General features: G+C 47.2%; 1 protein-coding gene across 2 annotated transcripts in view; it reads right to left on the reverse strand.

Moving 5' to 3' along the window:
• Positions 1 to 19804: 19804 nt before the first annotated feature.
• Positions 19805 to 26953, reverse strand: part of FSTL4 (follistatin like 4) — a 211894-nt gene continuing 204745 nt past the window's right edge. For both annotated transcript variants that reach the window (XM_085312779.1, XM_085312777.1), the window contains 2 exons: positions 26131 to 26240; positions 19805 to 23116 (listed from right to left, as the gene is read on the reverse strand). In XM_085312779.1, coding sequence (XP_085168905.1) covers positions 22414 to 23116; positions 26131 to 26240 — 813 coding nt within the window. In that variant the 3' untranslated portion in view covers positions 19805 to 22413. The remainder of the gene's footprint in view (positions 23117 to 26130; positions 26241 to 26953) is intronic.

The following is a 26953-nucleotide window of genomic DNA, read 5'->3' on the forward strand; positions in this document are numbered from 1 at the left end:
CCCAGCCTGCCCTGAGCGAGGAAATACTCGGCGCGTCGAAACGCTCCCGGCAGGTCTCGAGCCGGGCTTTGGCGGCAGGAGCTCGCTGCGGAGCCTCGTCCCGGCGGCGCTTCCCACGGTGCCTATTCCAAAAAGGGGAGGTTTAAAACAGATATTGCTCAAACCTTCAGTTAAAACGACACCGGCGCTGGAGCGCTGGTTGGAGCCGYGTGTGAGAGTACCGCCGTCCTGCCCACGCAAGGGGACGGACGGGAAGAGCGGGGACGCCCTTTCCCCCTCCGCTGTCGCTCTCCAGGGCGTTCTGGAAACAGGACGCCAGAAGACAACGTTCAGCGATCAGGGCTTTTGGAGCTGCTCGCGTCCCGTAGCGAGGGAAGGAAACCTGGCCTCGGAGCACGGTGACCAACGCCGGAGTCTGTTCTGCTACAGTCCGAGCACCACTGACAGCTCTACAGGGCGCGAACATCCTTTGCTTGTCAGCAGAAAAGACAAATTGCAGGATATTTTTCAAATCYTGCCAATATATATGTGAGCCCGAAAGACGCTGCCTTTATCCCWCTCGATGTTATAAGCGTTCCTGCTTTCGTATCTCTTGGTTTCAGCTGCATCTCTTCGTTTGAGCAGATAACTATATTTCCAGCGCACAGCTATGCAGACACAACCCCCCCCCCCGAACCTCAAGCCTGCGAGGGCCTTCGCGGTGCCGGTGTTGCTGGTGCTCCTGCGTTCCCCTATCGATACGCAGCCTAGGCTTCCCCCTCAGGAGGTGCCTGTTCTGAACTCCAGATTAACCCGTTGTGCAAGCAACAAGTGGAGGAGAGGACAGGTCGGAAGCTTCTCCTTGGAGCCAGCCCCTCCGGTTCTGGGAAGGGAGAAGAYAAGGAGCAGACATGGAGCCCTCCTGGTGGGACCTGGCTCGGGGGTGCCCCGAGGAGCCGCGCTCCCTGCGCTGGCCCCAGCCCGCTGCGCTCCTGCAGCCGGGAGCCAAAAAGGTGGTTTCCGAAGGGAAGTCAAGCTGCTGGAGCGCACGGTCTAGGTCGCCCGTCGGYCCGATTTCACCCAACCCGATGACAACATGGAAGGATTGACAGGGAGAGTGGGCTTAGTGCCAGATYGGAGCATCGGGCAGAAAATTAATCGAGCTATTGAGACACACGAAGGAAAGAAATTGTTTGAATGGTTTATGCAGAGCATGAATTCAACCTCGCCGGCATTGCTGAGGCCGGGTGGGAAGACCGACATGAGCCGAGTGCTCAAAGCCTTTGCTGTAATCTATTTAGCAGGTTTGGAATAGGCAGAAGGGGACGGGGAATGACACTGTCAAAAATGTCACTGCATGTTGGAGCTGGTGATGGCACAGGAGCGAGCGATCCTCTGGGGTCAGGATTAAAACACGAGCAGAGCAAGTGCAGCGTCGGGGGCTTGGTACACCCCCAGCGTCCCTGGCTCCGGCCCCTGCCGAAGGTCRTGCGGAGAGGTGGAGAAAGGAGACAGCGGGTCTCCCAGTTTCGTGAGTATTCACTCTCCAGGAAAGTACGTACTTAGAGGCCATCTTAGCAAATGCCGAGAAATCGCTCACCAAGCTGGAATTTAGCCCTTGATACATTATGGGGATTTTGTCATCTCACTGCTGGATTTCGTATCCCGCGTGAGCCTCCAGCGAATGCGACGGAGCAGCAACGTCGGTGCTTGCGCCGGCACGTTCAGGGCACAGGCGTGCACGTACGGAGGCGAGTGTGTGCGTGCACACGCGCGCGCGGTGCGTCGGCGGAGCCAGGCTGAAACCGCTGAACCGAATCGATGAGGGGGGATTTGAACAGTTCCAATTATCATCCGCGCTCCTTTGATTTAAAACCCATTAGCAGATACCAGGGAAGTAACAATTAGGTGTTAAGTGACGAAGGCCGTGTTAATTTAAGGAGGAACGAGCTGATTTTCCAGCAGAAAATATCACCCAAATCTTATTGCATTCAATTCAGACATTTCATTTTATTAGAGGCACGCTTACCATGGTACATGTCTTTGATTATCGCTATAAAAGTGACATTAGGGGCATTTTCCTGATAATCTGGTAAGCAAGAATGCAACTGAAAATACAATACATTAAGATCCTCTTGAAATTTTTTATAAATCTGCTGGAAATACTTGATTTACCACTTCCAAGAAGATGAGCAATTCATCTGGCCACAAGGAATGCCTATAGTCAAATTTGCTTGAGACAAATACTTTGGAAAAGTTTTAAGTCACATGCTTTTGACTTTAATTAAATGTCAGGAGATCAAGCAGGGAGGATGCAGAGCTGTATCTGGGCTCATACGTTGGCCTGGGAGGGATCTAGGACCGGCCGCTGTCAGATGCTACGATGAAGGAGGGAACCCATGGGTCTGACACGACCTGGACATCACCGGTTCCAGCCGTGACCGTGCTGCAGCCGTCACCGCTCTGGTGGCACCACACCATCGTTCGGGTAGTGCCCCGGTCTGGGTGTATCTCGGTCCGGTCCGCTTGCTGGCCTCCYGGTTTAATTGACTTTCTTACCAAGGCCATCCCTGTCGCCAGCGCGCAGGTGGAGATGACGGCTTCACGTGTCCCTCCTCTACGCCCCTTGCTGCAGAGCCTGCACGGATGGTGGCACTGGGCTCTCGCTCTTAAAACCAAACTCGGGTCCTTTCCCTCTAAAGCGGCTGCCGACGGCGCCGTGCGAAGGCTCGACCGCCTCCGGCATCGAGCGGAGCCGATGCGATGGGCACGGCGGTGCACGGGCACGGGGACCTTGTTCCCTGCAAGCGCCGCGCCAAGGGGAATGCCAGGCAGGAGAAGCTAACCKCAGCAGCGGCTTGAAAAAATACCTGGGAGAGAGAAAAAACTAGGAGGATGGAGAAATTTTACAGATTTTACAGAGCAAGCCTGGCACAGGGGCTGCAGTGCCCAATGCCTCGCAGGGCTTTGCAACCCCCTGCAGAAGCAGCAGTCGGCTGCTTCCAGGGTAGTTTTATGCCAGGAAAAAAGCCCAGGGGGTTTCCGACACGAATGCAGCCAGCCCGGGAGGGCCGATCCTCCGGAGCGGCACCGCGCTGCGGCTCGGGGCCGGCTCCCTCCTCGGCGTCCGCGCGGAGAGCTGGGTCTGAGCCCTGCAGCCGCCCGGCCCCGGCCGGCGGCCGCCTGCCTCTGCACTCGCGTTTTCACGTGACATTTATTTCAGCTGTTTGTCCTTGTTTTCGTTAATGAGAATACATAYACGGGCCCGTGCACAACTACTTACCGTGCTGCCATGCGAGATGGTGACTCGTGAAGATAAAAGGCTTTTTCAGCCTCCCCAGCTAGCTACTCCTCTTTCTATCCTGAACTTCGAATAGCTGCATTAAGATCCAGGTTGCAAGCAACCGATCTCAGAATAGCCCACGAAACAGCGATTTTAAACGGAAAACCGGGGCATTCTGGAGCCTGCCTTATGGGCGAGGGCGGCAAGCGCCGCATCCCCGCCGGCGCGGCTCCTGCTGTCGGCAGGACGCGGCGCGGGACCGGCCGGGGGTCTCGCCTCGCGTCGCAGCGCACGCTGCCTTGCTGCCGGCGCTCCTCCGTAGTGTGTTTTAATCAAGTCGCAGTATGGAGAATTTGTTCTCCATCCGAGCCAGGAATCTATCGTCTCACCCCGAGCTACTTTATAAATAGAAACAATYTAACACTTTCGTATAAATTTACGTCCACTGCATGGCTTGGATTCAGGTTGAAATGGGTTTTCCGTGCACCTGGATGGAAAGTGCGTAAGAGAAAGCTGCAGGACCAGTTCAATTTGTACTTCTGCAGTCATGCAGGGTGTGCATCGGGTTGATCTCTGTTCACAGGCGAGCCAATTAACGGAGCGTTTTCTCTCCCATTCTCCACAGCAAAATTGCATTAGCTAAAACACCTCGCACACAAGCAGAATTGTATCGTATGTAATGAGGAAGTAATTAAAGCACCAGCCATTTTGATAGAAATACATAAAAGCAAAAGAGGAGCAAAAGCTGTAGTGGCTTCCAACCATCATTTTTCACTGTTCTTCTGTTGTTTTTTTTTTGCAGAAAAAAGGTTAGAGCTGAATGCAAAAAAGGTCCCCAGACTAAGGGACATCAGGGCTAATCGTGTGACATTTCTCATAACCACGCAGTGCTGCCACGGAGCACCGGCGAGGGATGAAGCAAAGTTGAATTTGCTTGATTAATTCATCCAAATGGCAGTGGGAGAGATGGGTAGGAACCTGCTCGCAGCAAAAACATTTGTGGCTCRCCATGGCCGTTTGCACGGGGAGAAGATTCACGGGGCCGGCGGAAAGAAAGGGCTTCTGGCAGCAATGGGAAATGAATATTGCTTAAAGCCCTTGCAAAGGGCCCAGCAATAGCGTCTTAGGCTAACTCAAGCTGCCGTCCCAARCCCTGGCAATTGCTATAAAAATAAGATCAGCAAGAATCAAAACAGCCGCAGAAGAGCAGGAAGCGGCAGGCCGGCGGCGGGGCGCCCATCGTCCGTGGTGTCCGGCCGGGGCTGCCTGCAGCCTCGCCAGCGGCGCCCTCGCAGACTCCGCTTACGGCCCTCGGTGGCAAACGTCGTCTTTGCATTTCCACCCRCCGAGCTCTTTCCTTTTTCGAAGCAGCTGATAATTGCGGCTGTGATCAGCTCATGCTTTCTGTTTTTGAAAGCAAGCAGTAACTCTGAGAAAATTAGGGATGAATTTGTTTTGGCAGCCGTTTACAAGCCTTCGTTTGCCATGAAACACCAGCCAAAAAAAAAAAAAAAAGTTAACCTAGGTTTAATCATTCTGCCTTTTCTGCACACTCCTTGATTATTTCTCCCCCTGGCTAAATGCTGAAAGCTGGGAGCTTTGGCATCGGTTTTGGTAGTGCAGCTTTGCTTCGGGAAGGAGTCTACTAAAAAGATCATGGTTAGGATTTACTAAGCATAGTCAGGATATTCTTGATAGATTAGCTTTTCCCATATATATATACATACATATATATATATATATATATATATATATATATATATGTATGTGTACATACACACACACACACACACACACACACATACATACATATGTATATCCTTGGCAATTTTTTGAAGGTGATATTTAGTATTTCTTTCTATTTATTTTTTAATGGATTTTTGACAACGTAATTCAGACTCCTCCTTGCATTAAGGGACTTCATTCTGCAGTCTGATTTGTGGTATTTATTGCTACATACGTTAGTAAATCAGATACTGTGCGTGCAAAGACGCAGGCTGTCAGGACAATTTAAAGTTACACAGGCAGGGCTTTGTGAAGAGCTGCTGCTTCTCTTTCTTTGTGTGTGTATATACACTTATTTTTAAAATACAATTAAAGAACAAAAATTACCATAGTATCTATGCAAAGCTATGTTTTTCTTTAATGCAAGTACAGGAGAAAAGGCTGTGGGCGGACTAAAAGGAAATTGAAAAGGAGCCTTGCTTCTCACCCACGGTGTCAGAGAAGGGCCACGTCTTTCTTAGCAATTTGGCTTTAAGCTTATGTCGCCCTCTCCACATTTAATCAAGGGTTTACGAACAGGAGCTGGAGCAGGGGCGAGCTTTCGCTTCCTGTCTTCTTCTTGGCTYTCTTCATCCTCGTTCATGCTTCAGCAACTAATTTCTCGTTTAGGTTTCAGTGCAACCAAGGGAAGAGCACGGCTCAGAGCCCTAAGAGCAACTTGAAGAGCAGCTGAAACCTGCACTGAGTTAGCCGCAGCGGAGAGTGGAAGTGCCCTAAATGAGGAGATCGCTTCAAGTTTAAGTAGGTATCAGCAAAAAATACCACTCTAGGTATTTTAGACTCCAGAATAAAATCTGTACATTTATTTTCATTAGGGGAGATTATACTGTTCTTGTCCAAAACAATGTGGCAAAACATCACCACTATCCCCAGGGATCATTGCAATTAGTAGCTGATTTGGGGAAAAAAAACCTGCTTGGGAAACATGATAATAACCTATAAATGTCTTTGGGTGAGACAACCATGTTATATCCATCAACAGCAGATTTATTATTCCATTTAAATCATTTTGCAATAATTAAGAACTGTGTTGTGCATCTGACCGAGCAGATATGAAGTACAAAATCATACATCTAAATTACGAGCTGAATGGAGCATTGCCAGCAGGAACGAGAAGTGAAAATGATTTTCTCATTTATGAGCCAAAAGTGCATGAATACATATTTTCGACGTCGCCTTATATTGAAATAATTACCGTCTTGTTTAAATCTGTTTTCCTATGTCTGAAGAAGTGCTAAAACTAAACAAGAATGCTAAAACATAGGTCCAAGCAGTCTGGAAAAAAAYGTTCAGAAGAACAAGGTTACTTAAAAACTGGCAATTTTGTGCCGAATTCGGTAATTTCTCTAAGGATCCAAAAGTATTAAAATTGCCGCTTGGCAGCCGCCTGCAGCAGGAAGAGCTCTCGCCGGGAGGGCGTGCGCTGCRCGCGTGTCCGACAGCAGCGGGTGCTGTTTGCTGGAGCAAATTCAGGGGCGAGAAGCTCTTTGGGGGGTGAACGCGCTGCGCGGTCCGTGCAACGGGCCCGGCCGCCCCGCGCCCGCCCCCACGGCAGAGCCGGGGGCTGCAAACGCCTTGTGACGAGCTGTGGCCGAGCGCCTGGAAATGACCGTACGTGTTGGTCTTTTCCAGTTCTCAAATTAAAGCCATTTACCAGGAGGAGCAGACGTTAAATCCAGGACTCTCATGCACTGCTGGTGCAACACAGCAGTTTGGACTTCAAATGTTTGAAGCCGGATGGCATTTTAAACACGCCGATCACACGGGTGGAACTGAAAATAGCTGAAGCTCGGGATAACTGAAATGTTCCCAAGAAGAGACAGCTGCGGTGGGGCAAGAACTTTGGTTTGCAAACTCGCGATTGCATAATTCGTGTGAAATCCTTCAGCGCAAGCACAGCAGCAACCTGCTGTGTGTGTTGCAGTTCCCAGTGTTGCATCTGCATGACTGCTACTACAGTACGGTAGTAGAGAAGATTTTAAAAGTGTTAGTAACATCTATTTGTGAATGTATACTTCAGATATAACCCACACGCTTTGTAGGAGCTTAGATTAGATTTGCTTGATTTTATTTTTTTCTGTTTATTCAGYAAAATTACATATTTCAGGAAAAGTGGCTTAATCACCGAGAGATGAGTGCCGCTGCCCGCGGGCCGGGGCCTCGTGCAGCCCCTTTGCCCTTGGGAGACCCCAGCTTGCTTTCCCAGCAAGCAGCACAGGGTTTCCTGCRGGAAAGCCGTTCCTAGCTCCTAAGGGAAGCTAGGATTTGTCTGGGCAGATGTTGTGCGTAAGAAAATAAAACGCCAGCCAGGTACTTACAAAGAAAAAAGTCTATTTTCGTCACAGCACCTTGCCGCAGCGCTCTGTTTTCGAGTCTCCCGATTGCTCTGAAACGTCCCCGCTGGAGAGGAGCCGCCCGGTCCTCTGCGCAGGGGGCAGGTCCGGGGCCGGCACCCGCCTCGCCTTCACCCGCCAAAGGTGAAGGTCTGCGAGGGCGTTTTAGCCACCGAGGAACGGGGGTATCTTCCAGCCGTGATAAGGTGCTGAGGGGCTCATTAGTGTCAGTAAAACGCTTTCACGCATGAGGATTAAAGCTGAGGCATGCATTTTGTGTACAGAACTTCTCCCTTCCATAACCTGACTTTGCAGGATTTATGGCATACAGGGAATGAAAATATGAGTTGGGGGAAACAGATACAGAAACAACCAGAATTAACGTCCACACCCCCCAGGTGCTGCGTTTAAATGGCATTGCTTTCAATTAAGTTTAGCAGCCAAGCACTGCTTGTGCCAAGACATCGCACGGGCACTTCCTCCGCCGGAAAATGCTGCAGAAAGTCTGAAGTGTGGTAGCTTGACCCCAGGTGAACTAATGCCAAAAAGAAACAGCAGAGTGRGAGGAAAAGACAGCAAGGGAGAGGAGAGCCAGCCCCGTGCCGCGGGCACTCCTCGCCAGGGCAGGGCCGCGCGCGCTCCCGCCCGGGTTGGTGCCGCCCGTGGCCTCGGTGCCTGCTCTCCTCYGCCTCGGGAACATGCCCGATCCCCTGGAGCCGGGGGAAAGCAGAGCTCRCGCCGTCCTCGGGCTGCTTAAACAGCGGTTAACCAAACTGTTTGCACGGCCAGCATGAAGGGTAGGTCTGTCCTCAGCTGGAGAAGCRGGGCGCGAGGAGTCACGCAATGACCAAGCAGTATGAATTGTCTAACCAGCGGATTTTCAGAGTCTCTCTACCAAATTTGATGACAATGATATCTAAAGCAAACATTGCTGAACCGGTGAGGAAATTACTGGGTGGAAGCCGTAATCGAGCTGGTTCTGCAGGTGGAGCAGGAGCCGGGTGGCTAAGAGCCAAGTGTTGGCCAAGGCACCTCCRCGCTTGCTTCTGGGCTCTCCCGACATTTCCCTTCAGGCTGAGCCTCCCGGCTCTGCTCTCTCCGCGTTCCCCAGTGACATGACTTGCCATCAAAGGACAGTCACGGCCATTTCGTTTGTATCATCAGATTAAACTGATTTGACCAGGACCAGGGAGCTCAAGAAATGGATTAATAGATTTTTCAGGTTCAGAAGGTCCACATTTGACCTATGCACCAGCTGCCACAGAACTTCACCTCTGCTTAATCTATTCATTTGTGTTTGACATAACTGTCAAAATGAGTAAGCCAAAGAGGTCCAAAATGATCTCTTTCCTGTTTCCTCCCCTCTTTACTGCTGCTTCCCAGGTAGGTACCTCACTATCATTCCCACTTCACTTTGGTTTGCAAGTTATGCTGTTTTTTTTTGCATTTGCAATCCGTAGCAAGTGGCTTAGGGGATATGTCAAGATGCTGCACCATTTGACACGTTTTCAGATACTGTGGCCAAGGTTTACATTTATGTCAGACTACACTAGAGCAACCAGCCACCTTTCTTAGCAGTTATGGCTTTGAAGTTCTACATGAAACAGGAGCACCGACCCTTTACAGATAAAGCACATAAATATACTTTTGCTTCARCATCCTTTAGAAAAATGAGTACTTCACTGCAAAAAGTCACTACTCACACACCTYTCTTGTGTATCAGAGAAAAGACAAAACCAGATATTTGCTATGCACTGGAAAAGAAAGTGGGGTTGCTATAATCTATGTATCTTATTTTCTACTGGGTAATGTAAATCAGATGACTGAAAAAAAACCCTAGAAGAGAATTTACTTCAGTTTTTCTCAGCATCCGTGTTACCTAGTAAAAAGGATGAGCTTTCCTGGTTCTTTTTGTTCTACGGGCTGCAGAGGGTAACAGCTGTTTCTTCTAATCATTTTCCCCCATTAAACAGGAAATTAAATACAAATTACTAAATTACAKTAATGTAAGGAATTTGCTTAACYAAAAATAAGAAAATTTAGACTTGARTCTCTTTTCTTCTGCCTTTTAGAAGGTTATACCTCTGGAGCTGAAGCTGGTACGACTGGGACCATGTTGATATCTGTCCCTGGGACAGAGCACAAGCTCGGGTGCACGTTTGCCCCACCAGCACTATTTCAGTAGTATCTGCTGCTACTGATTAAACTGTATTTGATATTGMCATTGGTGGCAATCAATCAACTTCATACTTGGCTTTGAAAATACGTTGATACGGTTGCATTCTCCCTGACCAGYCCGTTGTATCAGTACTGATAAGGTAGCATCTGCTCAGGCAAGGCTCGCTCACTAAAGAATAGCCGAACTGTTAGTAATTCAAGCATTTCTAGGGAGAGCTCTCTACTCGTAGCATCCCCGTGTGAACAGCCGGTTCTGATATTCTGAGCATACAAATCATTTTCGCAGATAGAAATTCAATTGCTCTCATCAGAACTACCTGTTAAAACCCAGACAGTAGATTAAATATTTACTTGTTCTTTCTCAGGTACTTCTGGTTCACCAGGAGAATTTAAAGTGGTACTAAACRCTGAGAACTGGCTCAGCCGCAGCTGGAGGACAAGGTACACTGGTGTATCGGAGGGTCCACACACCAGCTACCCACGAAGCTGTGTCGGACCCTCCACGGAGGGTCTGGCCAGGCCGGCTGACCTCCTTCCTGCAGCGCTTGGRCTTAGAAACTTTGTGTAAACCTTTTCTGGGATTTGGAACTAGGAATAGTAGAAGTCTTAGGACCAGAAGATCTGCTAAGAGCCCCCTCAGCAAGGCAGTTAAGCCTAAAGGGTTGCCCAGAGAGGCTGTGGGTCTCCATCCTTGGAGAGACTCAACCRCCTGCCTGAACATGGYCCTGAGCAACCTGCCTGAGCTGCCCCAGCTGGAGCAGAGCCTGGACCAGGCAACCTGCAGAGGTCCCTCCAGCCCCAGCCTTCTGTAATCCCCTTCCCTTCTAGCCATCGGGATGTGACTAAGTGCCTAGCATTTAGGAGATTATGCATTTCTGAGCATGAGTGGGTTTAGGCTTGAGCACAGAGTTGCACCTGGACTGAAGTGTTTTGAATCAGAGCCTGGCTAAGAGCTCCTTTAGCTAATTTTTGTAGACTTGAGATGTGAGCTTGAGCTGGCAAATGAACTATTAATTTTGCTATTTTAAAATAAAATCAACTAAGATTCCAGTCCTTCTCTTTTTTTTCTACTTTAAGTAATATCTGTGCAGTCATTGAATATTTTGTTCTGTTTTGTTTCATTAGAAACTGCCAAGGCTAAAATAATTCTGTTTTTTTACTGTTGGTGCCCGGTTARTATTTCCTTTTATTTCATTACTCATTCCACTCACTAGGCCTAAAATTAATACTTGCTTGTCATGTAAGCTGCCGTTCAGATGCACTTCTAAACTGCAAAATATACAGTAGTGGACAGTGCAAGGTATTTCAGTAATATTAGTCCAAATGACAAGATTCTGTGGGTATTAATGTCAGGCTTCCCACGGTTGTGCAGCTGAGTGATGCTTTTGTGTGTGACTCGTAACGGTAGCTTATAAACACATCCAAGCATAGTTTAAAAAAAAAAGCAATTTAGACACAGTGATGATATTTCACTCAACCATATGGCCTTTATATCGTCCACATCCTTTATTTCATATAGAGGTTTTTTCCCCTCTTGAATGGCTGCTTGTGTAACAGCTGCACAGTGTACAGAAGAGCCTGAAGTCTGAAGCAGAAAGTGCACTGATCTTTCTTTTATTTGCAAATAGATATGAATTTATTGCAGGTGCAGGGGATAGCTGCCTAAAGTTTTGCAGGTTTCTCTCTGCTTTTTAACATGACTGGCAGAAGGTCAGTGGATACGTGGAAAGGGAAGAGACCTTCGGCAGATTTTTAAAACTCCCATGCTTTTTATTTATTGTATTTCAAAGAAGACAGAAAAGGAAAATTTGGTGCAATTTGCATTGGAAGTTAATTGGACCAGACATTCAATGCTTAAGTAAGTCAACTTTATACCATGTGACACATGCTGTTACTTCAATTAGTATGACTTACACCATTTTCCAGGCAGAAGAATAGCTGTACCATGCTAACAGGAATATTAAGTGTCACTAGCATTTATATATCATGAGTATTTGCTTAACAAATGATGTATGATAAATGAAATATTGGTCTAGAAATCTCCCTCTGTAGAGGCAGATTGTGTCCTTCTCCAGAATACGTGCCGTGTCTCTGTCCCGGCACAGCGCGTTCCTCGCGGAGTGAAGGTCAGCTGCCAGGAGCTTCAGTTGCATCTTCTCAAGAGCATGGTGGGTAGCTCCAGAAGGGAAGTAAGCTCTCTTTGCTGGATTTTTCCGCTGCATAAAGTCTTTGGAAGGGATTTGGTTGTGTAGACGACTGTGATGTGGCTCAGGTACTTACTTATTTTGGTCTATACTTTTCAAGTTTGTTCTCCCCAAAGCCTTTAATCTTCTCGGAGATTCATGGCTGCAGGTGCACTTCTGTACCCACTCTCGGGACTGTAGTTCTAGTTTTGGACATAGGTACAAGCTCAGCTTGGCCTTGCTGGATGTCAAGAAGAAAAACTTCTAGAGTCTCTGCTGCTATTTCAGGGTGTGTTGACACAAACCATTCATGCACTTTTATTTTATTTGACATAAATGACATCACGAGCTATCTTCAGCACCGTGCACATCTGCCTGAAGGGACAGTGTGGTTTGCTATTACTGCTCAGATGCACAGAAGCATTGCTGGGCTGATTTGGTTCTGTTTTCTATATTGTGCTGTCAGTTCAATTACAAATATAGACAAGTTGCATCAGTGGCAATAACACATCCCTCCTCGAGAAATCAGGTTCCACTCACATTTTGCACACCAAACATTGAGGGCACCTAAGAAATCACTAGTCACTTCTGATCACTAGTCCCTGTGGCCCTTGATGTTTTTGTAAAAGTGATAACAGAGTCTTTTAGACTTGCAGCAGGTAAGCATAGTGCTGCCTGACCGTCCAGGGGCAAGAGCACTCGGCTTTGGGTGTTACAAAGGCTGCTTCTGCCTTTGGCTCTGACACAGGCATGTCACATCCATCACAAGAGCAGGTTCCCGCATCAAGAATGTTCCTTTCTCCCTCCACCTATTTGCCAAATATTTGGTGAGTTTAAAAACTTTTGGAAGAAAATAGCAGTTTTTCACTTCTTCATACAGGATATTTTAGATTCTTCTAGAAGTCAAATTAGTCAAAGATTTTGCCCAAACTGGGCAGGCTGTGGCCTGTGCCATTCCCTGCAATTGCATCTCCGACAGCACTGAATGTACAGGGATGGATATACAAGCAACGTGCTCGATTTTTGAGTGCTTGTGTTTTGGCCTTAATAATGCCGTTCTAGCATAGCTTCTGCCTTTGTATGTGTGTGGGTCTGCAACTGTATTTCCTTTGCTGTGAGTGGAAGTGACCTGACTTTCATGCTTTGTCTTGCATTTTTTGTTAGCGTTATCTTGCCGTGGGCCATGGGGTGAATGCAAGAGAGCGAGTACGAGTTGACTCTCCTGTTATCTTATTGTCTGCAGTATATAAATCTTGAAAAGTGTGCTTTGAATGGGAAAAGGATACTAACTTAATGATACATTTACTCTAACTACTGCTGGGCACGCACAGAATCCTAATATGTGCTGCAGACTCCTCATCGTAACAGATGGTTCTCTCTGCTTATAAAGTAAGTTTATTGCATTAGCTGCCTGTAAGCAGTTTACTCTTTAAAAGATTCATAAAGTAAATTAGAATTATCTAATTATTTGTTATCTGAATAGAGAGATAACCTCGATCTTCAGATATTACACATGCATACATTATTATATTACAAGCCTGTATGCCAGAGGTTCCCCTTCTGAGCTCCAAACAGCTACTGAATATGAACAGAAACTGCTGCTCACATAGAGACACATCTAAACATGGCTGGAACAGGCTTACCAGGGAAAAGTCATTGGATTAGGATCTCCATTTATATGTATTTTTCTGCGGTTACCTATTGCCCTGTGTGCGTTATCCCTGTCCCATCGCAGGGTCCTACAGCTCCTGGCAGCTTGCTCTGCAGGTGAGAGACCAGGACTGCTGCGACGTCCCTAACAAACACGTCCGTGCACCTCTGCCGGAAAGTTCTCCTTTTCTTTCCAAAGAAAGTAGCATGGATTACAGCAGAGATCGAATCAGACCACGTGGACAGYTGGCAGGTAGGGGCCTTGGCACTACGAGCCAGCCTTAGTCACCTGGGAAACCTGAGACCACGACCAGCGAAGGTTTACATTCAAATTMAGACTCTAGTAGAAAGCTACGGACAGGGATGGGCTGACGCTGCAGTGCTGGTGCACCACAGATGTGGTGTCCCAGGGGAAAGACTCTCCTGTGCCACCCRGGCAGCCCACGCGTTGGGACTCTGCTAGGTGCTAGGGGAAGCCATGGCATCTTCAGAGCCACTTCGTTATATTTTATAATACTATTTTTATACTTATATATGAACATACATACGTGTGTGTGTGTGTATGTATAGGTATGTGAGTGTGTGTATGTGTATATATATATATACACACACACACACATACACGTATGTATATATGTATATGTATATGTATATATGTATATATGTATATATATGTATATATGTATATGTATTTACACACACACATATGTATTGAACACAGCACTAAGGAAATGACTTTAGCTGTCAGTCTTCTTACCCTGAAGCACTATTATGTGCTTCTTTCCTTTTGGGTCTCCTGACCGTGATTCTGCCTTGCAGATGATGAWCATGAGGGGCTGGAGCTCTTACTGAAGCACAGCATAAGCACATAATTCTTTTCTTTTCTGCGTCATTGTACTTATCCTTTGTGCTTTGGATGGAGGTGCCGCATCGCTCTCAGACGCCCTGTGTGTGTGTGCGTGCACATGCTCTATTATCATTAGGCCATAGTAATGGTTTTTTATTGGCATCTTGTGGAAGAACATCTCAGAAAAAAACTTTTGTGGTTATGTTAGTGGAGTCTAGGTTAGACACTTAAYGAAAGACTGGCTTTTTGCAAATGTTAGCTTTTGTTATGGTTTGGAGCTTTTACATTTTTGTGCTTTGCAGAAAGCACCATGGTCAAGTAGTATTATCACCTTTACTTAATATTTGCATGGATTTTACTAGTTTATTCCATTTTGTCCCCAGTTCGTTCCTGTTGTGGAGGGAGTCCTGTGTCTTTTGGGCCTTTTCTCCCTCTCCACTGACAGCTCCGTTCTTACCTGTCATTCACAAAGAAGTCGCCAACGCTTAGCACTGTCATACGGGGCTCCTCATGTCTTCGCTTAAATGTGGTACATACACAAACATAACTTAAGCAGCCTTCGCTGATGCCATTTCTGGTGGAAGGATGGAGTCACGCGTGCCTTACCCCGGGTCGTGTGCAAGCTTGGACGTGGGCACGCAGGTTCCTCCGGGCTGGACGGTCGGAGTCTGCCCGGTGCCAACGTATGCGTATGCCAACACACGATCTCGATGTCTGGAGGGCTGCGCATTGCTTATCCAGCCTCTGCTTTGTTAATAAATTTGCATGTAGAACATACATACATTATAAATAGCACATTTCATCACTAGAATGTAGCAATTCATAAAAATACCTAAAATTACAATAATTATATAAAATGGCAGAAACATAAACAAGGGAAGATTCTATTGAAAAAGTTGAAAATGTGTCTTTGGACCAGGATTAAGTGATGTTGAGGATTGTTGAAGGCTTCGCCTTTGCTGTTGTGTTGCTCAGCAGGGACTCGCAGCTGAATCCCAGAGATACAYGCATAAGCTGTGAAAACACTGCTACAAGGTATCTCAGCTTTAATGCAGCAAGAAACACAAATCCTACATCTGTATGAGAAGGCTTTGTGTGTGCCTTGGCAAAATTAGCTGCAGGAAAGCTATGGTGCTGGGTTTTAATGTACCCTGTTGTTGATGATAACTGCTTAATATTTCACTCATATATTCCGTTGGGTTCATTTAAACAGCAGCTTCTCTAAGCACAACAGAAGGAAGTAAAATGATAAATGAAGCTAGGTCAAAGAGGAGAAATTATTTTAAATGAATCCAAACATCTAATTTGTCTGGACTTTTAATGAATTGAAAAGCCAAAGTTGCCAGAGATGACAGCATTGTAAATCCTACTTATCTCTACCAGAGGTTCCTTATTTCTTCCTGCTTCTTCTTCATGCACTCATCCCTCAAGCCAATGCAGTGAGACCTGCTCTGCAAAAGGGGAGCCATAAGCCCAGGTTTTCTGTCCCAAGATGCCCATGGGGCACCTTTGGGTAGCACCAAATCAGGGTGGGAATGATGAGTTTAATGAAGATTTAAAGGTCCTCTTCACTGAACTGATGCTGTTTAGTTAGAGCTGTGTGGTACAGCAGGGAGATGAAATCACAYGCCTGTTACCTCTCTCCTTTAAACCCATGTAGTGATCATAAAGCATATTCAGAAAAATCATGTGTGGTGATTGAAAATTTTCTTTTTTGCAATTTATTACAAATTGATGTTGCAGTTCCTGGACTCTCTGCTTGGAAGCACTTTCCATGTGCTAATTCAGCCGCTGGGCTGGCCAGGGCTGCAGCGGGCAGCACAGGGCAYGCCAGCACCACCTAAAAGGAGGAGAACCATTGCCTCCTATCCAGAGGAATTTATCTACCTTGCAGTGCCTTATCTGTCATGGCAATTAAGCCCCTATATGTAGGATTGAAGCCACTGGTGACTGGCTTATTAATAGTGTTAATGGCCATCATAAGGCAGCAGGTAGAAATGGTCTTCTGTTCTTTTCCTCTCTGCAGATGAATTTCCTAAACCAAGACCTAAAATATTGGCAGATCCAGTATTTCTATTGATTGTTTYGTACTCAGAAAACCATTGCACCTTCCAGTTATTTTTATGCCCGTAGCTGGTCAGGACTATGGTCCTGTTTATACTCAATACTACATAGCAAATGGAAAGCAGTTTGCTGCTGTGAAGTATTGCAGAAGGTGGAAGGACTCCTGTGTTTTATGTACAGAGCAGGGCAGGGCTAAGCTTGAAATGAGCGCCGTTGCTGCTCCTCGTTGCCTGGTTCRGATTTTTCAGCTTGACTCACCAGCGATTCAAATTCCCGAGGAAATGCAGGAGCACATCGTGCAGCTCGCATGCAGGGGCTGCCTCCAGCCTTCCTCCCGCCCCACCAAGGGCGCCGGCGGAGGACGGAGCCTTCCAGGACTTTTTGCCTCGCTCCGTCTGCCCTCCAGCTCCTAGCGGGACCCCGTGCTGAACCCACGTCTTCGGGGCATTTGTCTTCGTCAGCGCGTGGCAGGACCCCGGAGGTGCTTTATTCCCTGCCTCTGGGACCATCTCTGCAGCGAGTCCTGCTCGGGCGACATCTCCAGCTCATGTCAAGCTGAGCGCCACATGAGGAGATAAATAAGTAAAAACGAGCAGCTTAGCCTTGCGACACGGGGAAACTTCAGAAATTCTTCAGCGAGCTCTTGTCCTTTACTGTTTGGGTCTAACGCAAAGCGTAACCTCCAGCAGCGTGTGCGCCGCAGTCAACACGGTTGACGAGCCAGGATGTCCTTCAGCGCAGACTGCACGTCTTAATTAAATGGAATTTGTTTCCGCAAATAATGCTTGTCAAAGATTTTTTTTTTTCTTTTTGCCGCAGGACTGTTACAAAGATGCTATTAGACATTTTGATACTCAGCCATCTGTGTCGCAGGGTGACAACGGCTCCGTGTGAAGACGGACCGATWTTTTTTTCCCTAGAACAAGATTGCAATTATAAATTAAATACCCAGAAACAGCGGACTAGCCGTGTCACAGCGCCCTGAGCAGGGGCAAGCAGGCGCTCGCGCGGTCCGACCGGTCTGCTCTCACGGACGGGGCCACCTCGAGCCCTCTTCAGGCTCCGGCGCCAGACACGACGCGGCCTCAGTCGCGGACGTGAGAGCGCAGAGGTTTTGGAAAACCAGGAGCAAACTCCAAAAGCAAAGAAAAGCCCGAGCTACTCCCTGCCTCCTGAATGAACAGCTGGCCTGCTGACTTGGAGGCAGAGGAAGTATTATGATTATTATTATTACTATTAATGCAGCCGATCGCCACTCTCGCGCGCTGTGCCGGGCGCGAAGGCTGCAGCGCGGCTCCCGCAGGCTGTGCCCCGGGGCTCGCGCTCCCGGGAGCCTGCAGCAGCGCGCGCTGCCGCTCTGCCGACCTGCCGTCCCGCGGGCTCTGGGCTAGCGCGCCGCTCCGGAGGCCACGGCCRCTGCTGTTCGCCAGCCCGGCGCTGCAAACAAGCAGGAAAAAATTCCCTGGCCCCCAGCATTACTTTTGCCAAAAAAAGAAAAAAAAGCAATAGTTTTATACTGTGGTGCTCGTAGTCCAAATCTTTGCAGCCCAGGCAGAGTATTATCATGTGCGTGGGTGTGCATGCACATGCATTTTAAAAACCCATACGTTGCAGCCTAACRTATGTCCAGGGCAGAACGGGACCGTCTCCTGCCACCAGTCATCCTGACAATAGAGCACGAGACAGAGAATTTCGGCACGGGCTGGTCAAGTTTTATTGTAAAATCTGCAGAAAAAGAACATTTACTGTCTCTTTCGAGACCACCTTGTGGGCGTCTCTTCTGCCCCTCCTCTACTACCCGGGGTGCTGCTGCAGACGCCCTGGGCAAGCGGCACCGTGTAGAACACGTCAAAGTAAATGCAAACGTCGAATGCGCCTGGCTGGATTTCGTCTTCTTCAGCCACAGCTTGCCGGTAACCACCAGCTTTCATCAGTCGCAGTGTCCTAGCACAGGGCCAGGAGGAGCGCAAAGCGCTCGCAGCCCGCGCTCTCCTCCCCCTCCGTCTGCAGACACTCCTGAGCTGCTGGTTGTCGCTTTTGGCCTTCTCAAATCGCGCAGGACTGATCGGAGACCGCGCAGGAAYGAAGTATTTGGCGCAGGGGCTGCGGAGGTGCCGGTTCCCGCGCCGCGTCCCGCACACGTCAGGCCAGGAGATGCCGGACGGGCAGGGCACAGCCCGGCGGGTAGCGCCCGTTCGCAGCCCGTTGATACTTTTGACAYGGTATGTTAAAGAAATTCTTAGGCTCTGTGTTTAAAAATCAGGTTGGAGCCGAATGCAACACTCTGAACACAAGTGAATGCGGGCTGGGTGCCGAGCTGAGCTGGCTGCGGGCGCCGTGGGCATCCTTCGTGCTCCTGCACGAGGTGCCTCCCGGGGGCTCGCCTTAAACTGGGGGGGGTGGGAAGCAGGAAATAATAGACTTTTTCGGAAATATGCATTACTAACAAGTGCCTCATTACCCTTGCCTGGCTTGGCTGGGCTTGCCCCAAGAGAGCCGCGGGGAGCCTGAAACGCCGCCGCGCYGGAAATTTTCACTTCTGGAAATGCCAGCGCTCTGACCTTTGCAAACCGGGCTGGCCGCGCGCGCGAGGCAAAGGCACCAAGGGCGGCCGGCGGTGAGGTGCCGAAGCACCCCGGCAATCTGCATGGGAGAAGCACCTCAGCAGGGATCTTTTTTCTTTTTAAATCAGTGGTTTTTTTTGTTTTTTTTTTTTTTTTTTGTTTTTGCTGACCAGCGAGCTCTTGGGAAGCACGACCCCCTTCCTGCCCCGCGCCCCAGGCCCTAGGGACGCCGCGGGTGCAGCCGGGGCTGGCAGGACGGCAGATGCGCGGGCATCCCAGGTTATGCCCCCGGATGCCCAGGCTATTGCGGCCACCCCCCCCGGCCCCTCGCCCCATCGCTCCGCCGACCCGCGGTGAGGTTGGACTGGGAACCACGTGCCGCCTCCCGCCACGAGCAGCRGCGCTGCCCAGCGCCCGGCASGACCCGAATGGRCCGCCAGGAYGCTCGCRTCTCTCGAGCAACGAGCTCTCCACGGAGGACAGCTTCAAAATAGTCTTTGGACTGCACAGCTAGAGATGCTAAGAAAAAACCCTCGCATTCACTTGCAAAATGGAAAAACCCCAGATCCACACTTAGGGAAAGCATCATTTCCATTACACTGTTCTTTATCCCCAATAGTGAATGGAAAATGCATCTGATCTTGGGACTAAAGTCACATTGTCAACAAGGGGTTATTTATTCCATGATCCTACTGTCATGATACCCAACTGACATATGAGCATTATAACTAAATGCTCATTAATTCAATTTAAATTAATTTCAATTAATCAYTGTGATTAGTAATTTATTAGGTATGAATTAATTGTGAATTGGTGGCGCACGCCAGGAGAGTGGGAAAGAACTGCAGCTACGGCGATGGAGTATCCTTGCAACGGGAGTTGAAAGGCAAAACTGAGTTAAGCATTCTTTGAGTACAGATTGAAAAAAAAAATCAGAGTAACAAATGTGCAGCACTTTAATGTCAGATTTGACCGTCACCGGAACTGTTCACAAGGAGTGTGGACGATCTAAATTATACTTCGTTTTCTAAGTATGAGATATAACTGTTGTTAGGATAATTTAGAAAACACATCACCAGAACTCGGGCTGAAGAGGGGAGAAAGGGAACATCTTTGGGAGGGCGAAGGGGGACTTTTCAAGTGAACGCTATTCCAATATCTTGCGACAAACAGGAAGGAGTGAGGTCTGTTACACATCTTTCACAGCCTATATATAAACCAGCCTCAAGAATATTTACCTGAACAGATATTTACAATTTTTTTAAATAGTCTTAAAAAAGTAATATTTGCTTGATCTATGACACAATGAACATCTCTACAGGGAAACTTACCATAGGCATAATAAAATATTCAAGAAGTCATAAAAGATAACACGAGAGCAGTGTCTGGCCTCAGTAAAACACATTTAGGATGACGGCAATGTATGGATACAGCTTTGTTCAGGAAGGAGGTGTGCATATTTAAAGGTACTTACAAAGCTGGTCTCCTCCTTTCCTTGACAYGTGGATGTTTCCTAACTGGATGAGTAGAAAATCACGGACACCATGCATTGCTAAAGGAMGGCGGTGCCAAGCTCTTTATGTATCTGTGTTTCAACAGCGGGATAGTCTCTTCTAACCCCTATGGCTCATAAGAGAAAATACACGTAGGTCTCAGCCTGTGGGTGTGCAAGGGCCAATTAAAGGATTCCATGTTTAATGAATTCATAGGATTCATCTCCTCTTCTTCGTCTGTCTGAACAGATTTTAATATACTCTTTATAGAACTGAAACGGCTTAACCTACTTCAGGTCTACAGCTGTCCTACAATGCTACCCTTTTGGTACAAGGTCACCGTTTAAAGGAAGATAACCGGTGTTAGTCTAAAACCTTCTCATCTCAAAGACTTTTGCGTGCACTGTCAAAAGGATGACTTCCAAGCATCTGCGTTGGAAAATAACAACCGCACCGTGAAGGCAGCACTGGGGAGGTCCAGCAGCTGTTTTCGTACAAACTCTGGGCAACGAGGTCATTCTCAACCGCCTGGAGCCTTCCAGAGGCCAACGCACGGCTCTGACGCAGCAGACGTTCGCCTCCAGGGAGACCTGCCACCGCCGTGAAGATCACTGCACCTTCAGAGCGGCGCGTGCGCTCGGAGACGCCTGGCCGCCGGGCCGGCTGCACCGCTTGGAAAATCCACCCGGCAGCCTCTTGCCCCGGTGACTCCACCGTGACGACTACACAAAGTTACAAAACGGAACTAGAAAAGTTTATACGGCTTCTCCGATGTGCAAAAATGGATCTGTATTTTTATGGGAAATCAACTGAAATTTCTATGCCAGCTGCTGTGTTCCTGGGTAATTTAGCTGGTTTTACATGAATCTCCTTGCTCATAACTAAAAGATAATTGACTATAAACAAGTGCACTATAAATGAGAAGAAGAAAATACAAAGAAAAATGGTTTCCCAGGGTGTCTGAAAAGAAATAGGCAAATTAAGGCTGTGACTAGACAATGTGTGAAAATTTTCTATTAAAACTATACTACTGTAGTTGTAGCCGTTATTTCATGGAGGACCAAGTGACTTCAGTGCTAGTAAATATTTAATGAGAGAAACTAACAATTTCTAGTAGTGTTGCTGCCTCCAAGGGGAACAGCCGTATCTAATCCCCTGCCCGCTGCAGGGCCGGTTTTGCACACCGTGCCCTAGCTGACTGCACTCACGAGCTGCTAAAAGACTGATGCCCCACTCACTCCTCAATAAAACTTTTAAAAAACTCTGACCCTCCCAGCGTTTCCTGGCTTGAATCCACTCTAATGTCCATATTCCAAGTCAAATTTCTCAAATGCAGTCACACAATTACGTATGAGAAGAGGTGGGGCTCTCATAGTGTTGCTTTCAGTAGCACCAAGAGCAATACAGAGAGCAGAAGAAAGCGTGCTGAGCTACACTTGCTTCCGAAATCACGTCCAGGGACCCTTCCAGAGCCATCCTGCAGAGAAAACTTTTTGCATTAAACCTCTCTCCTAGATTTCTGTGCTTCGAAAACCTCTCTCTATGATGCTTAGTTTCCCTGTCATCCAAAGGTGAATTTTAACTGCAGTCGTTGCTCCAGCCCTCCGTGTCCAGGTGGGGCAGCCGGCCTGGCTAACGGGCAAGGCGTTCAGGGCCTGGCGAAAAGGAAAGAAAACTGATGGCTTGAATGTAACGTGAGAGCTCATCGGGATGGAAACTCAAAACCTGTTTTGTTCTACAGAATCGCTAGGTTTCGTGGCTTATACAATATCTCCGTGGAGATATTATTTGCTTCCCCGCATTTTTCTCATAACCACAAATCAGAACCCCCAAGTAAGAAATATCCCTTCAAAACCACTTCCTATCAGCAGAGCGTACCTTATATTATAAAACTTGCAAGTAGACCAGTGTTGTACCATGAAGCCTATACAGGATTTTTTTGTTTTTTCTTTTTTTCCCCCCAGTGTAAAAATATACAATGCTACTGCTCATTTGTTGCAGCGTAAAGGTCCAACCGGTACTTGCCTGCCGCAGGCGATCCTGTTATTGCCCTTTCATACTTCTCCAACCCAGACCACTGTGTTACCCCTTCTTATGCCTGAAACCTCACAGCGCAATGCGTTCTGTCTCCCGTTAATAACAAACAGTGAATCTCTAGCTGGTGTAATGAGATACTGTCCGAATAATCCACTGTCTTTCATAATTCTGTTGTAGCTGCTCCAGGGCCAGTCTTTGGATGTGATAGGGTCCTTTAAATTCTTCAGTACATTCATTTTGCCTGTTGACAGCTCTACAAAAAGCACATCTGTTTGCAAATGTGAAGTAGCATATATATAGTACTGATTGCCTTCAGTGAAGGAGGGTTGAAATGTCAGATCAGATATGTGTACATTCGTTTGTAAGTCATAAATCAACTTGATTTCCCCTTGGACAGTTACAGCTTGGACTTTGATCCTGCCGCTGTCTTCGTCTGCACTGACCAAATAGCGGCCGTCCGGTGAAACGTAAGGTGTGCCCGATACATCGCTGTTRGGGCCGATGACGGAGTCGGTGACGCTGTCAATAACGAGCTGGGGCGACGCGGCCGCGGAGGTGCTCCCCCGGCACTGCACGAAGAAGTAGCCGCCCAGGTGGGTGTAAGCCATGGACTGCGGCAGGCAGCTGGAGCTTTTGAAGCTGATAGTCTTGATGTGGGTCACAGTTTCCAGATCAATTTTGTGAACTGCGGATTTCGATTTGTTAAAGATGAAGCCAAACCTGAAATAGAAAACACGACACTGAAGTCACCTCTGGAGACTTGGTGATACGCTTGCGAAAAGATGAAGGGCAGCACAACTGCAAAACTCTGTCCTGCTGGTTTTGTGTGCGTGTGCTGTAACGCTGTCTCTTTTAAAGAAACCACTCTCAGTGCTTCTGAGAAGTACAAGGAGGTATACATTCCAGCTAAAATTAGCAAACTGATCCTGGCAGCTTGAGTRTGGGCTTGGGTATTTGAATAACATCTTCACGATCATAAGTCTTTTGGTAGMGGAAGACCACATTACAATAGAAGTGGTACCAGCGTTTGGGATTGTGGTAGGCTAGYGTTGACCAAGGCTGTACTGGATCTGTTTCCATTCTAGAGAAATGTAATTCAGTGTACACTCAAGACTTTATTGGTCTTGGAATAGAAAATCATTCAAAATAAAGCGCATCTGGGCCAGGTTTTAAGTGGGGGGAAGAGAGGAACTTTAAGCTGCATACATAATCACTGATGGAAGACCAACATGTCCAACCTCCTCTCCCACAAGACAACCTCTGGGGGCAGCTCTGATGCACATTTGCTACGAGTGGTGCCTGGGGCCCGTTATCGTCACCAGGGACACAGCAGTATAGTGCAGACCCTGCTCAGCCCCCAGTACAGCATCTCCCGAGGACCACCACGAGCAAGGGTGCACCGAAGAAAAGGGGCCTGTGCTTTCTGTCTCAAGAGAGGCAGGGCAACAGTGAGCAGAGAATGAGTACTTGGGAAAAGGTATATTCTGCAGCACATGCGACCTTTCCTGAGTGCACAAAAAGGTCAAGAGTAGCCAAGAAATGCTTCTACTTAATTTGAAAGGGAGCACATAGAAATAGCCTGTTTGTGTTCCCTAGGATTCACAGGTCACTGACACTGACTTCTGAAAACTAATTTTACGTTGAATATATTCTCATCCGTTCAATGTGCAGAGAAGGAAATGAAGTGAGTGTTTTATTTTGCAACTCTTCCCTGAAAGGTGCAAAATTGCATTATGGAAGTGGAGGACAATGTGCTTGCGTGCAGATAATATATATATTTTGCTTAAAACACTGGGTTTATTTCTTTATCCGCAATCCATCTGTCAATGAGACACTCAATGATTTCACTTCTAAAGAACAAGCCAATGTAGTATATGATCCCAAGAAAATCACTGGGCTAAGCCTTTCACTTTCCCATTATATGCACATCCATTAGAGACTTCACAAAATATCCGCAGTGGAGATTTGCAGTGCACTGTGTGGGGGGAAATTGGATATGACACTTGTATTTCGCCTGAATGAATGCATCTTAAGTATGCTTTAAAAACTGCTTTCCCTTATAGCATTTTTTCAAGACTTCCTTAATACTTGGCCAAATGCCTGAACAATTTAAAAAAAGGTTTCTTATCAAAAACTTTAATTTTGAAAAGTAGGTCAGGATGTGTGTACCTCTGCAGAAGAGGTGCGCTGCTTATGCGAAATCTGTGATCTGAAACCTCAATGAAAACCTTGCACTCAGAGAGTTTTTAATAGACAACAATCTACCCCGGGAACTAATAAAAATGGATACATTTCTAGATATCCATCTGAAATAACAGGCAGCTGAAATACGTATGCACTGATTTGCATACAAATATTTTTTGGCTCTCGGAAGAGATTGCTTAAATATTCACCTGCTTCCCGTGAAACCAGGGAAACGTTGGTATCACCGTTTATTGTTTCTGAGTGAAGAGTTTAGAACATGATCTCGGTGAGTCTCATTAGACTGCGAGCAATTATTTTCCTATGCTGAGGGTGAGATAGAACTGACAAAGATCTGGCCCTGAACAAATGAAATAGGAAATTAGGCTTAGCATTCGCTATTTTGCACACGGAAAACTACAGACAATTATCTACATTTAATATTCCTCAAGGAAGATCACCTGTATACAGCCGATTAATCACGTTGAAGCAAAAAGATAATAAAAGAACGACAAAAAAATTCAATCGCTCTACCTTCCTGTCTTTGAACCCAGCTCATCCGTCCTCATCTCAGGGTTTAACATTCAGCACAGTCCTCTACCACCTAGCACGACTATTACTCATAGCAATATTTTGAAAGCTCACTGGAAAAATGAGGTAGGGAAAAATCAGGAATGACAGCCATGAAATGTGGCTCATTATTTTGTGTTTCAGGAAGCAAAGTTATTTATTTTGGATCAAATTCAGCTCATAATCATCTATGCGTGACCCCTTGTCCTCRGTGGTCATTGCAGGGAACCTGTGCTAAACGTAAGAAGGTCTGGATGTGGTTTTTGGTGCGTTAAACTAACTTAGCTAAACTGACATATATTGGCGATAGAAGGTGATTAAATGGTTGTTATGTTATAACATGCTAAGAACAGTATAAATTGCTGTGTAGTTACCATCAATTTTGATAATGCTAATGGGAGGCTTCCTGTTCCTGCTGGGAAGCAGTCAGTATTACTCCAAGTTATTAGCGTGTTAGTTATACGATCTCATTAACTCCTACACCACATTAGCATCCAAGAGCGATGGTTCGAAGCGGGGGGATTTGTTTCAGCGTGCACACCGTCCTTCTGCCCAAACCCACCCCTCACACCGAGACCCAATATTCGAACAAGTAAATAGCTGGAAACACACGGAAGAGCCGCGGTTTACGCTTCGAACGGAGTCACCTTTTACCGCTTAAGGCAACGAATCTCTGATACAGGTGTCTGCCCAGACCCAGAAAGCGGGTTTTGAGGGGTCCGACTTCCAGTCCATCGAACTCCCAGGTTTCTAATAGCGCCTGCACGGCGGGCGTCCGCGGTCCCGGGCAGCCGCGGCTCGGAGGCACCGCGCCTCCGATTCGGGCGAAAAAAGGGCAATAAGAAAAGGGCGACAAGGCCCTTGGTTGGACCACGCGCTCAGTCGTTCACCTTTGTAAAGGGCTTTACGAGGACCGGGAGGCAGAGGCCCGCCAGACACGCGCAACACCACCACTGCTGTTAGTCACTAATATCATTTCTTACCGAACATGATTAATAATAAGATTTGTAGGGGGTATAAAAAAATCATCCACTCCTTCAAACGGCGTGCGGATAACATGCTGATCTTCCCCTGCGCTTGCCTCCGGTATTACCTATAATAAATAAGCATCAGGTTAAGTACAGGAAAAGCAGTGAATAGGGTAGAAAGGTAAATACAGGTTACGTAATCAGACACGATATCAGAGTGATTTTTCCCAGGGATGTAGCAGACTCAAATTGATTAATGACTTCAAAATATTGTTTGGTGCAGCTGTCTTGGAAAAGGTGTGCCAAGAAATACTATTTGAGGCTTGGCATTTGCAAGGTAAGAGCACAACTCTGCTTTCCTAMGGGGTTTACATCAGGAGAAAGAGCAGTCCCGCAGGAGCTGAAATAGCACGACAACACTAAAACCACAATCATTTATTCCTCACCGTCTAAAACAAACATTTATTTCGTGGTCATGTTTATTAATCTCACTTAAGTGCACAGCGATAATTTACCAGCTTGAAGGATCAAACGTTAACTCACAGCAGCTCATTATCACTTTGAAGGAGAAGAAACGTTCATCCATCTCCGGCACCATGCAAAATTCACGGCAGAGTGGAGAAGGGCATTTTGCTTTCTTCCCTCCGTGCTGGCCTTCAGCACAGTGCAAACCTCCGCTGCCATGGAAACCCAGCTCTGTTATCTCCTACCCAACTCCAGGAAAAGGAGAAAGGGAATTTTTCAATAATTAAAATGTTAAATACTGAAATTGTTTGCTTGCTTCCAGCTGACTTTCGTCCATTCATTAGGCTCTTCCACGAACACAATGTGCAACAGT

This window comes from Rhea americana, unplaced genomic scaffold (genome assembly GCF_003343005.1).
Source record: "Rhea americana isolate MKP2758 unplaced genomic scaffold, rheAme1 scaffold_37, whole genome shotgun sequence".
Classification (NCBI taxonomy): domain Eukaryota; kingdom Metazoa; phylum Chordata; class Aves; order Rheiformes; family Rheidae; genus Rhea; species Rhea americana.